The following is a 12,950-nucleotide window of genomic DNA, read 5'->3' as shown; positions in this document are numbered from 1 at the left end:
GCAAGAGGCAGAGCCACCTTTGGGAAGGAGGGAACTGGGTCAAGTAACAAGCCTGGAAGAAATGCAAAAGAAATCAGACAGAGTCTGAAAAAAATGAGGCAGAGGGCATCCAGCTGTGCCAGCCAGTGAGTTAAATGCCTGCTCAGGCCCTGAGTAGCCAGGGCTCCTCACTGCTATTCCTGACTCACTTCCCCCAAAGTTTGTCTCTGCCTAGTTTCCCGGCCCTAATCGCCCGCTCAGAACTCAGTCACCATCTCACGGGGCACAGGCTAAAAGCCTTCATCCCCAAACTTGTAAAGACTGGTTGCAAAACATAGCAGTGATGCTATGTGGCACAGGAGAGCTCTGAGGTTGGGGAGTATGGAAGGACCACCAAGACCTGTTGAATGATAGGAGTTAGCCAATAAAGGGAGGGGGTGTCGAGGAAGGGTGTTCCAGGCCAAAGGAACAGCATATGCAACAGCCCAGAGGTAAGAGGTGGGGAATCCAAGGTAGCTTGATATGGCTACCTGATGGGTATTCTGTGTTTACGATGAGCATGAGTGCTTCTGTGGTTGTGCACCACGCATGTGCTGAATCCGCATCTGTGTTGCATGTCTGCGGTCTGTATGCCTGGGTTATACACATTCTGTTTCTTCTGTGTCTAGGTCGATCTTTAGACTCATCCTGTGTCTGTTTCTCAGTGTGTATTGATATTTGTGTTGTGGGACTCTCCATGTCTGTGGGCTGTGGTCCGCTTCTTTTATGTTGGCTTCTGTGTCTGTTTTTCTCTTTGTTTGGGTTTGTTTCTCCCATGCCTGGAGCTGTGTTTTTGTGGCCAGGGCACTTGGTCCCTGAGAAGAAGCCTGGGCCAGGGGTGCTAAAGCCGGCATGCAGCCGTTCACAATAGCACCTAACGAATGTCAAGCACTTGGTGGGGTGGAAAGTTGCACTGGAGATACTAATTACCACTGATAATGAGTCAGCAGCCTGAGGTCCAGCAGAGGCTGAAAGTGGATCCCCACTGGGCACTGGGATGAGCTGGCTGGCCAAGGCCCCTAACTGCCCCAGCACCAGGAGGGGCTACCTCCCTTACTCATCCCCCAGGGAGGCCCGAGGCCCAAGCTCTGAACAGCAAGAAGGACTGAGATCAAACTCCAGCATGAAGGTCTCAAAAGGGAAGACTTTAAATAGACTTGGCAGTAGACAGGTCATAAGTGTTATTAAGAGATGAGGCAGCAGTGACACAGCTTTGCTTTTGGGGGCCACAGTCTGAGGGGGTGGCTTATGGGTGCCATGGATGGGTGCTCTGGAGTGTGGAAGCTCCAGGGAGGATGAGGCAGGGAGGAATGCCCCTGGAGGGGGATCTAGAGTTGTCATACATCCCTGCATAGGTGGGCAGACACTGGGGAACTAGGGCCATAGCTGAAGCAGGTGAGCTGGGGTGTGGGTGCTGTCACTCCTCCCCTGACCTGTCGATGCAACTCACATGTCCTCTGCCACCCCTGATGGCAGCCTTCTTGCCTCTCACTTGGGTCTCCACACCAGCCTCCCCACTGCCCTCTCTAACTCACCCTTCACTTGGAGCTTCCTAAACCCGAAGTTGACCATGGCCGGAGTGACATTCTGCAGCAGCCCCAGTGCAGCCCCGACAGGGTGCAGGGCAGTCATGGCAAGAAGTAGTTCCAACCCAACAGCAGACGACTGGGTACACCCACCAGGCCTCACTGGACATGAAAAAGTGGGTATTCAGAGGCAGGGCTTGACTTCTGGCTCCAGCTCTGAGACCTACTGGCTGTGTGACCTTGGGCAAGTTGGCACCCTCTCTGGGCTTCAGTTTCCCATCATCCATTTGTCCCTCCAAATCTCCACCCTTTTCTGCCATTCTCTGTGCCCCAGAGGATGACTTCTAACGCTGCTTCGTCAAGCTCCCTTGCCCTCTAGCCTCCAATCCAGTTCTGCCAGTGAGGGCAGGCGAGCAGAGAGAGAAGTGAGAGGGCTCAGGGTATTTACACCCTCTCCCACCCCACCTCCTTTGACAGGCTCTGTAGGGCAGCTCCCATCCGGGACCCGGCTTGCATCTGGAGCACTCTCCTTGCTCCTCGGGCCTCTCAGATGCTAGTCCTGAGTGCCTCCACATGCCCTGTTGGTTCCCTTAATCCTACCCCCCCTCTGTAATTGTTGCTGCATCAAACTGCCTTCATTTAAACCATCTGAGTGTGTCATCTGTTTCCCCTCTACAAAATAGGGCTAGCTCCTTGAAGCCTAGTTGAGGTGACTGAAGGAGGTGATTTGAACATACAGTCGGCCCTCCAATCTGCAGGTTCTGCACCCATGGATTCAACCAACCATGGATCAGAAATATTTGAAAAAAAAAAAAGTTCCAGAAAGTTCCACAAAGCAAAACTTGAATTTGCCATTTACATAGCATTTACATTGTATTTACAACTACTTACAGATCATTTACATTATATTAGTTATTATAAGTAATCTAGAGATGATTTAAAGTACATGGAAGTTATATGCAAATACTATGCCATTTTAAATAAGGGACTTGTGCATTCTCAGAGCTTGGTGTCCACAGAGGGACCAGGATACCGAGGGACAACTGCATAAAGGGCACTCTGTAAACACTGTTCTCTCCATCTAGCCCCTAAACCCCACCCCACTTGAAGTTTTAAGATAACTTGGGGACTTCCCTGGTGGCACAGCGGTTAAGAATCAGCCTGCAGGGGCTTCCCTGGTGGCGCAGTGGTTGGGAGTCCGCCTGCCGATGCAGGGGACGCAGGTTCGTGCCCGGGTCCGGGAAGATCCCACATGCCGTGGAGCGGCTGGGCCCGTGAGCCATGGCCGCTGAGCCTGCGCGTCCGGAGCCTGTGCTCCGCAACGGGAGAGGCCACAGCGGTGAGATGCCCGCGTACCGCAAAAAAAAAAAAAAAAAAAAAGAATCAGCCTGCCAATGCAGGGGACACAGGTTCAAGCCCTGGTAAGAGAAGATCCCACTTGCCGCGGAGCAACTAAGCCCATGTGCCACAACTACTGAGCCCGCGTGCTGCCACTACTGAAGCCCACACACCTAGAGCCCGTGCTCTGCAGCAAGAGAAGCCACCGCAATGAGAAGCCCGCACACCGCAAAAAAAGACCCAATGCAGCCAAAAATAAACAAACAAATAAATTTATAAAAAAAGAAAACTTGGAATTCTCTGGTTTTGGAAGGATGCAATACTGGGCTGCCTGCTCCTCCCCTCTGCTACCCTAATTCCCGCCCAGCCCCCAGCACCAGAAAGCCTCCATCCCTGCTCCACCCAGAGCCAATGTCTGAGGTCCCAGCCAGGGGCCTCCCACCCTAGACCCCCAACGACTCAGCACAAAGGAAGCGGTGTGTCTGTCTGCCTGTCTGCTACCTCCTCGCCAGTGCTGAACCAGCAAAACCACTGCAGAGTTGGCCAGTCCTACCCATCGCACTCCTACCTCCACCAGAATGTCCTCACATCCAGCTCCCTGCCTCCAATCCCAAATCTCCAGGAAGACAAATTTCTCTCCAGTTCCCCCTAGGAAGGGGATCTCCCTGTCTCCAGCTGGATGGTCTAACCTTGCACCTTCCCACTGGCCAGGCCGCCAGGGGGAGCACTCTGGGGCTCCAACCTCCTCCTACAGAATGGGCAGAGGCATGTCCTCTGGTCCCTCCATGGCAGCTACAGATTAACAAACTTCAGAGAGTTTGCCACCAACTTCCCTGCTAGGGCAGGAGTCTCATCTCCCACGTCCCTAACCAGGCTGCCCAGCCCCTGCTCTCACCTCCCTACCCCATGGACAGGAAGCTCATCCTTCTTTCCCAGGGCAGCCCCTTCCCTATGGGGCTACCCTGGCCCCCTCACATTGAGCCAAGCTGGGCCTCCAGGACTCCCCCAAATCCCAGCAAAGTCTCAGTACTAGGAGACCAAGGAGAGATTTTAGGGAAAGCCTTGAATGTTAGAACAACAGAAACCTACAAAGACATCTGATACAAAGATAAGGACATTGAGGCTTCTAGAGGAGGCCTCTCCCTGGTTCCACCCCACTGCTGGACTCTTCTGCATCAAGTCTCCATGTTCCACGGAACGACAGACTTCACAAGTTCCTTGGAGGAGTCTCACAGCAAGCAGAGGCTCTGGTAGAAACTTCAAAGGTGGCATCTGAGGCCTGGGAGGAGTCGAAATGCCCAGGTACAGGAGGTGGCCTCATGTCACAGACTTGAATCTCTACTCTGAGCCCCCTGCCTGCTCCAGAGGCTGGAGGGAGGGAGGCCCTCCAGGCCAGACATACCCCCTCTCTCTGCTCCAAGCCCTGCCATCCCTCCCTGGATTCTGCTGTGAAACCTTGGGCTAACCACTAACCCCACTCTGGGACTTCAATATTTGCATCTATATAACGAGAAGACTGGACTGAGAGTCCCTGAAACTCTCTAGTGGGGAACAGGTGCAGCCATTAAGAGTTCCCAGGAAGAATGGAAGCTAGACACCTCTTAGCCATGTCCAGCATCTCAGTCTGATGGCCCAGGATCCTGGCTGGCCCCACCTGAGCCTGGACACAGAGACAATCTGTTCCTTCCAGGGCCCTCACTGACTAGAAGCGGGCCACAGTCCCCGGGGGGAAGCCCAGCCCTGCACATGACAGCCCTTCAGCCTAAGTCCACACACATCTTGTCTCTCCCTTTAGGCAGGTGTTATCCAGGAGAGAAAGTGTTGAGTAGCTATACCTTGGGCACGGCCTTGCTGTCAGGCAGAGCAGGTACCTTCACACATATCCACTCATCTGTGCTCTCCCACTCGGACATGTTCACCCACATACACAGACATATTCATCTACACAGCGTTACTAGAACAATGTACATAACACTCTACACACAGGCACACATACAAACAAGCCACCATCTACCAATAACTCGGGCATAAAAATGGACACTCACATGTTCACACATATGAATATGTCCATACTTTTATACAAACACTGATCCACACACTCTCACCCTCTCAGACCCATATACACACATGTACAACTGGAAGTTCACATTCACACACACACACACACACACACACAGAAACACAAAGAAACCAACCAATCTCGCCCCCATCTAAGTATCAAGGAAATCATCATCCAATAGAAATCCAGACACCAACTGCAATGTCAGTCTAAATCCATTTCCAAATCTAAGCCTGCCCCAGAACGGTGAGGAAAAAATTTGTTTCCAGGTTCAACCCCTCCAGCGTGTCTGTCCCTGCCGTGTGGGGTCCAGTCTCTCCAGCCTACTTCCTCCCTATGCCATTTCAGCAGGGCCCTCTCACGCCCAGCACGATAGAAGTGGAGAACAATGGATTGCCCTCTCCCCACCCTTCATCTCTGCTCCTTTTCCAGCCTTTTCAAACATAAAGAAGGCTAGAATGGACTGTGTGACAGCACCCCTGCTGGAGATATGTGGCATTACAGCACAGCTCTATGATACATGGTCATCACTCCCCAGGCTGTGGTGGAGAAGAATAGGTAGAAGGGAGAGGAAGAAGAGGAAGGGGGAGAGGAAGAAGGAGAAGTTGAGAAGTGTGCCAGAAGAACAGGAGCAAAATTCTGGGAGCACCAAGAATGGAGTTCAGAAGTCTCAGGCTCTCTTGGGTATCCCTGCTCCAGTCCAATCAGTCCAGGACTGTAAAAGCTCAATTCTCCCAAAGCTCAGCTCTAATCAGGTCCTGCCTCTGCTCAGAACCCTTGGGTAAGTCCTAGTGGGCCACAGCAAGAAGTTCAAACAAAAGCCTGGAGTTAGGTCTCTGGGGCTGGCCAGTCCATCTCTTAGTCTCATATCACAGGGAGCCCAGCCCTTGCTTCTTACTCGAGCCAGGTCTTTGCTCAGCTACTCCTTTGCTGAGATGTCTAATTTTCCATATCTTGCCTGTCCTTCGAGGCCTGGCCTTTGCCATCTGGGACAATAATCCATGGAAAGGGCAGGAGCTTTGGGGGGCAGACAGACCTGTTCTCTCAGTATTAGCTGAATACCTCTGGGCAAGTTATTTTCCCCTCTCAGATCCTGTCTCTTCATCCAGAAGACAGCAGTTTCTGGGGTTTGTGGTGAGGATTAAATGAGATCATAGATGTGAAAACAGTACTCTGGAAGCTGTAAACTTCTGTGTGAACGTGTGAAGAGTCATAATTATGGCTTAATCCTTTTATCCCTGCACCCGCCAACACACATCAGGCTAAGCGATCCCTGAGGGAAGGGATGGAGGCTGCTTCACCTTTGGGCCTCGAATATTCCAACATTCACCAGGGCCTGCCCCACCAGCCTCAGCAGCAGGGTGTGGATTTGGATCCAAGGTGGCAGTACAAAATGTACTCACTGCAAATTCACTGGAAACTACAACTCCCAGAATGACTCACAGACTGCCATGGGCATGGCCACAGACCTAAGCCCTCATCAGGCCCTTTCCTCCAGTTTTCCCTGGGGATTAGTCTCAGACCAGACAGGGCAGCCCAGGGAGGTGGTCCCATGTCTCTGAGGCCCCTCGGCCCCTCCCACGGAACATCCACACTTCTCACCATTCCCACCACCACTGCTCCATTTCAGACCTCTTTGTCTCTCCCACGGGATGACAGCTTCTGGGCTCACTAGCTCTGGTCTCTCCCCCTCCAGCCCCCCACTGAATCTTTCTAAAAGGGTAGGTGAGTGTGGGTGGTTCATAATGGCAGCAGCGAATCTTTATGAGCACCTGCTGCATGCCTGGCGCTAAGCGCTCCACTTCCAGATCCTTCAGTTATCCTGCCAGGAAAGTATTATTATTCCCACTCCATTATCCACATGGGACTCAGAGAAGTTAATTAAGTTGACCAGGACCATACAGAGTAAAGTTGCTGAAACTGGAACCTATGTCTGTCTGCTACCTTCTCTATTCTATTTTCAAAGCTTCCTCTGAACCCAGGGTAGCCATCTCAAGAGTGAGAGCCCAGAAGACACAGGGTTCTCATATCTCAGCAACTACAGCGTTGGGAAGTCCTCCCAGTTGTCTGATTTAAATCCTTTCTGCTGCACCAAGACCCAGTTGCCTCCTGTTTTTCAGGGAAGGCAGTGAGAAGGGTGACTTCAGGGACTTAAAAGAAGTGGGTCACATCCCTGGGGACCTGGCCTCTCCCAGGGAATGGGCAGCTGAACAGTGGGAGATAAATGTGTTGAAAATATCTGTTACTAAATACATCTACTTCCCGAGAGGATGGGGTTGCTGACAGGGAGCCTGTAGCCCCTGTCCTGGAGGCCACAATCTTGTGGCTCTGACAAACTGAGGTGCTCAAAGCAGCAGACAAGGCTGCTCCGGCTGTCCTGGGGGCTGGGGCAGAGGGGGTGGGAGGCCAGCATGGAAGGGGGTGACGTTTCATCCTCCCAGCCAAAGCTGCCAAGCCCAAGCTGGCTTATTTGCATATTACTTTGCATTCATTTGCATGCCACTTTCTGGAAGGGGCCCACTTTCTTCAGCCCCTGCCTCTCCCTCATTTCCAGAGTCTCTGTTTGTTCACTGAACACCCCATTCTCAAACAATGAGGAGACCCTCAGCAGGCCCAAGAATCTGCACCAGGCCTACATGTCAAAGCTGTTGGGGGACACCTTGGTGGTAGAAAGTGCTTCCTCTACTCTAACCTCAATTCCTTCACTCCTCTCCTACTCCAGCTCTGCCCAGTCTTTCCCCCACCCTTGAACTTCACACTTAGGCCACTCTGAACTCTTAATATTCCTCACATAAATAAAACCATGTTTGTGCTCACCTCAAGGCCTTTTTATGTGGCATTCCCTCTTCCTGGAGCTGTCTCTCAGTTCTGCCGGGAGAAGTGACTCTTCCTTTTAAGGCCAGCCCCAAGGCCCCTCCTCCTAAATTCCTTTGTCTGACACTGGCAGAGGTAGGAAAGACCACAGGCTTCCCTCCAAGTGGTCACTGGCTCTGTCCCTCTCCCTGAAGAGCTGCCACGTTTGGTAGGGCAGCAATCCATTGAATGGCTGCTGAAAGAAGGAAGGAAGGAATCCTGAGGCCCCTCCCCTGTCTATCTGAGCCCCTCCAGTCCCCCTCTCCCTGGATGACATCACTCACCTGCAGGAGGGGTGGGGCTAATAGTGTCTCTGCCTCCAACTCCCCCTCCTGTCCTGGGAAACTTCCCCTCATGCCCACAGCCGCTCTTGCGAAGCCAGGAGATTCCATAGGCCCTCTGTGCCGATAGGACGTCCTCCTCATTGTCTATCCCCATTCCCTACTCTGGCCATGCCTGCTTCTTTATTTTTGGAGAGGGCGCAGGGACTGCTCAATCTGTTTTACCATCTGTAGTTGGAATAAAGGCCACTGATCTCTCATAGCACTACTGAACCACTATGCCCCAGCCTCGCCCTGCTTGGGAAGAAGGACAGTGACCCAGGATGGAGAAATGACACAAGGCCAGGCAGCCTGGAGTAGCTGGGCCTACAAGGGAAGGGCTGCCCAAGAGGGAAGGGATGAGCATGCTGCCCCTGGGGGTATGTAAGCAGGGCTGGATAGATCTGCGGCCAAGCTGTAGAGAAGAGTGAAGTAACTGCTAGAAGGTGGCCCAGATGCTCTTCATGTCCTCTCCGCCTTGGAGGCTGCACTGACTGAGCCTTGGTGCCCAGCCCTGTGCTGTGAGTGGGGTGGGGAAGCACAAGGAGATGGCTCCTGCCTTTGAGGAACTCCTTGGCTGGCTGGGTAAGGAGCTCACACACAGGGGACATCACAGGGGAAGGCTGAATCGGGGCTGCATTCCTGACCCTGTACCATCAGGGAGAAAGACTTCAGGGTGGGTGATGGGATCAGAGGGAACGGGGAACCAAGGAGGGCTTCCTAGGGGAGGTTTCCTATGCAGAAGCCTTTCCCTAGCTCCCTAATTTTATGAGGAAAATCCAAGCCCCTACAAGCCCCTTAGCCTTGCACCTGAGACCCTACAGAATCTGGCCCCTTCTGCCTCTCTTCCTCTTCTCAACTCCCTTCTCACTCCTGCCAACCCAAACTCTCTTTGCCCCTCGAACACACTGTGCTTTCTCACATCTACCCACTTTTACAGGCTTTTTCCTCTGCCCTTCCCTGCCTAGGCAATTCTTATCCATCCCTCAAGATCCAGCTCAAATGTCTCCTCTTGGGCAGCCCTGGCTTGGCGCAGGCCCCCACTCCCACAGCTTCTCTCTGCCCAGCACTCTCCACTGCGTTGGCACTGCTGCCTTCCTCATCAGACTGGGCACTCCCTGAGAGCAGGGTCTGAGTCAGGGTCCTCTCTGTGTCTTCAGAGGCCAAGCCAGTGGGCACCAAACAGGCATTGGGGGATCTCTGTTGAGTAAAGGAATCAACAAATGAATGATCAGATGCAGGAATGGAAGCACACTGAGTGGGTAGATTGGAGAGGCCGAAGAGCAGAAGCCTGAGGAGTGCAGGCTGGACGTTACAGCAGCGTAGCTGAGGGTGAGACCCCCAGTCCATTAAGACTGAAGGGAGGTATTGCTGGGAGTTCTGCCTCCCCCATTTGGCCAGATCCCAGCCAAGCCATCAGTAATCCCCAGGGACAAGAGGCTGGAGTGGGAAGCAGGAAGAGAGCCAGGAGCCGTTTGGTGGGCAGGGGGAGCTGGGGGTGCAGGAGCATAAAGGCAGTTAACCCTCACTGAGCCATCCAGCTCAGGCAACCAAGAGGGCCTGTGCAGGCCCAAAGAGAAGAGGACTGAGACTCAGCACCAGCCTCGCAGCTGGAGGAGAGCGACAATGCCACAGCTTTGGTTTCCCTGTCTGGGAAGAGATGGCTCCACAGTCTCTGACCCTCTGCATCCTGGCTAGAAACCCTACAAGTGTCCCTTCACTACCTTCCATGTCTGAGCCTTCCAAGAGCTTTTCCTTCCCCACATCTAGACCCTCTGAGGTCATGCCACTGCAACCCCCCCAACCCTGGCCCAAGCCTGAGCCACTCCCATGCTCCCCTTCCCCATCCTCTTTCCCAAGCCCTCCAACCTCTCCCTTCAGAAAGCCCTGGTCTCATCTGCCCCTTGGCCCACGTGGTCCCAGACCTCACTGATACCCACACTGGTTTAGCCTCCACACTGGCCTCCTGGCTCCCACCCTTCCCTTCCAGTTTAACCTTGACAGTGCCATTGAGGCAGCTTTCTAAATCCCAAATCTGATCATGTCCCTCTGTTGCACAAAACCTTTCTGGACTCCCCAGGGCCCTCAGGATAAAGCCCAAGAAGCCTGGAGTTCAAAGCCCCGCACGATGTGTTTCCTGCCTACCCCTCCAGCTTCCTCATTGCACCAGGCACACACACCCCATCCCAACCCAGGGCCTTTGCTTATTCTGTGGCCACGCCCCACCCCCACCTCTTAGCTTGATCTTGGTCTTTACTGCTTAATTATTTTCAAGCTATTTTATGTTAGGAAGCTTAGGAGGCCCCAGAGAGCAGAGCCATTATTGCCTATTTCTTTTCTGGATCTCCCCACAGGGTGTAGAATGAATTGTCCTGAGCTCATGGAGGTGGTCACACATTCATCCACCCCAACCCGGCCTCGGTGGGCTAGTGTCCCAGCTGTGTCCTCAACCACCAGGGGAAGGAAACAGCCACTCACACACACTCAGATGAACACATAGACACACACACACACACACCAGCCACACAAGCACCAACATACACACTCATGTACACTAGCACCATGATCATACACCCACACTGGAACACATGCTAATACAGACACCCACGTATATACACACACACACACACACACACACACACGGTAGTATTAATATTCACACACTAACAAACACACACCAACATGAATACACATGGAATCAAACAACATGCTCAATCAATATTGAGTCACTCTATTTTGCAGACACAGCACACATGAACATGCATGCCAATATGCAAATTCAAACACACACACATGCATACACACACACACCCCTGCACACATACTCTCACAAAAACTCTGAGAGTCACACCGGGATGCTCACACAGCCTGACAGGCTGCTGCACACCCAACCACCAAGGACCCCAGAACTCTACATGCTCCTCTACACCCCACATGTCCCTTGTACCCCCCACATGTATGCACACTCACACACACACACACACACAGCCTGGCATAGACCTGCACCGCCACTGACTTGGAGACACGTGTCACTTGCCTGCTACCTCGGCAGCCCTCAGAGGGTGGAAGGGCATCTCCACAGAAGCCCCCTCCACTCACCTGCATGCGCATCTCGCTGCATGCGGGTGCTCACGAGGCTGGGGCACAGGAGCCACATCCCAGCCAGCCCCATGACTCTCTCTGGGACAGGGGCTTCGGGGACAAAGTTGCCTAGATTGCCAGCTCTGAATCCCAACCCTCATTCCATGGAGAGCAGTTGCCCCAGACGCTCTCCTGCTCCAGGGGCACTCATTCATAATTCATGTTCTCTCTCTCTCTCTACACACACACACACACACACACACACACACACACACACACATACGCCCTGGTCTGGGACACCATCCCTCTCCAGAGTCCTGAATTAAGTCTATCAGACTCCAGGGCTCCTTGGAAACACACACACACACACACACACACACACACCGCCACACACATACACACAGACCTCCCCCACCCCCAGCCCCTGAAGGGATGGTTCACATTCATTATCAAGCCCTCCCGTAGCCACCATCCCCTTCTATGGGACCCCAGCCCCAACACGCCCTAGGTTGATGTGAGGCACCCCCGCCCTGCACAGAGACCCCCCTCTATGCTATAGTCCAGCAACAGGGTGCCCTGGAGCAGGATCGATCCAACCACGTGGCTCAGCTCTACGCCAACCCCAGCCCCTTGGAGGGACTCCCAGGACCCTGTCCATGGCACCTCCTGCAGCCACTCACCCGGACCCCAGCCCCTCGACAGTACTCACGGCTCAGCCGGTCGCGCTGCCGGGTACTGCTGGCTCCTGCAGAGGATGGAGTGGCCGCATGCCTGCCCCATCGCTCCTCATCATCTGCCTCCCCAGCCAGACTAAAGTGGCACCTCGCCCTGTCCACCCTGCCCGGGGTTCCAGGCAGGGCGCCTGGCCCAGCAGGCACGGGGACCAAAGCAGCGGCCTGTCCCCGGCTCAGCCGGGACTCAACACCCCAATCCAGCCCTGCTGCCCTGGCTGCTCCTGCTTCTCCGGCTGCCACTGCCTCTGCCGCTAGGCTTACTCTGGGAGGAGGTTGGAGCAGGTCTGGTAATGCAGAAGGGGGAGGGAGGAGGGAGGAGGTACAGAGAGGCCCAGACAGAGGGAGAGAGGGAGGGAGGGGTAGAGAGAGGCTCCGGCTGGGAGAGAGGAAAAGAAAGACTCACACACAGAGGGAGAGACTGAGAGAAACAGAGACAGGAAGGGGTAGAGAAACACATGAAGGAGAGGAGCGAGGGATCAAAGCCCCATAGAGTTCAAGATGGAAATACAAAAGATCAGAGTCATAGGGAAAACACACACACAGAGGAACAAAGACGGGGAAAAAGACATGGAAATGGAGAGAGAGAGAGAGAGAGAGAGAAAGCTGAATGAGGACCCCAGAGAGAGAAATGTGAGGATAAGGGATTTTGAGGCATTTTCAATGCTTGTGAGCTAGGATGGGATCTGCGTATGAGGGGCAGGTAGACAGAACCCAGACCCTCAGGGCAAGGGGACACCCCCATGCCCTCCTCAAGTATGGAAGGGCCTGGCAGAACTGGATTCTCTGGCTTCCCTTACTGGGATTGTATCATGTCCTAGGGTGCATCCTCATCATGGAGCTGGGTACACAGGAGGCTCAGGGGGCTTTTGCTGATGGTCTTTGGACTCAAAGCCTCATCACAGAGTCCACCTCTTGGGGGCTCTATTTAACTCAGACACTGTGGGAGCTGATGCATGAGCATGGAATTCTACTAGGAGTTGTGGCACCCAGGCCACAGCACGCCTCACATGGCTTCACTGTC

General features: G+C 53.6%; 1 protein-coding gene across 1 annotated transcript in view; it reads right to left on the bottom strand.

Annotated features, from left to right (window-relative positions):
- The window catches only part of PDE2A (phosphodiesterase 2A), a 91,707-nt gene extending 79,553 nt beyond the window's left edge, over positions 1-12,154 (bottom strand). The window contains exon 1 of the mRNA XM_065882247.1: positions 11,905-12,154. Coding sequence (XP_065738319.1) covers positions 11,905-11,975 — 71 coding nt within the window. The 5' untranslated portion in view covers positions 11,976-12,154. The remainder of the gene's footprint in view (positions 1-11,904) is intronic.
- Between the last annotated feature and the right edge of the window lie 796 nt (positions 12,155-12,950).

This window comes from Phocoena phocoena, chromosome 8 (genome assembly GCF_963924675.1).
Source record: "Phocoena phocoena chromosome 8, mPhoPho1.1, whole genome shotgun sequence".
NCBI lineage: Eukaryota > Metazoa > Chordata > Mammalia > Artiodactyla > Phocoenidae > Phocoena > Phocoena phocoena.
The sequence above is the reverse complement of the archived record's forward strand: the minus strand, read 5'-3'. Positions and strand labels throughout refer to the sequence as shown.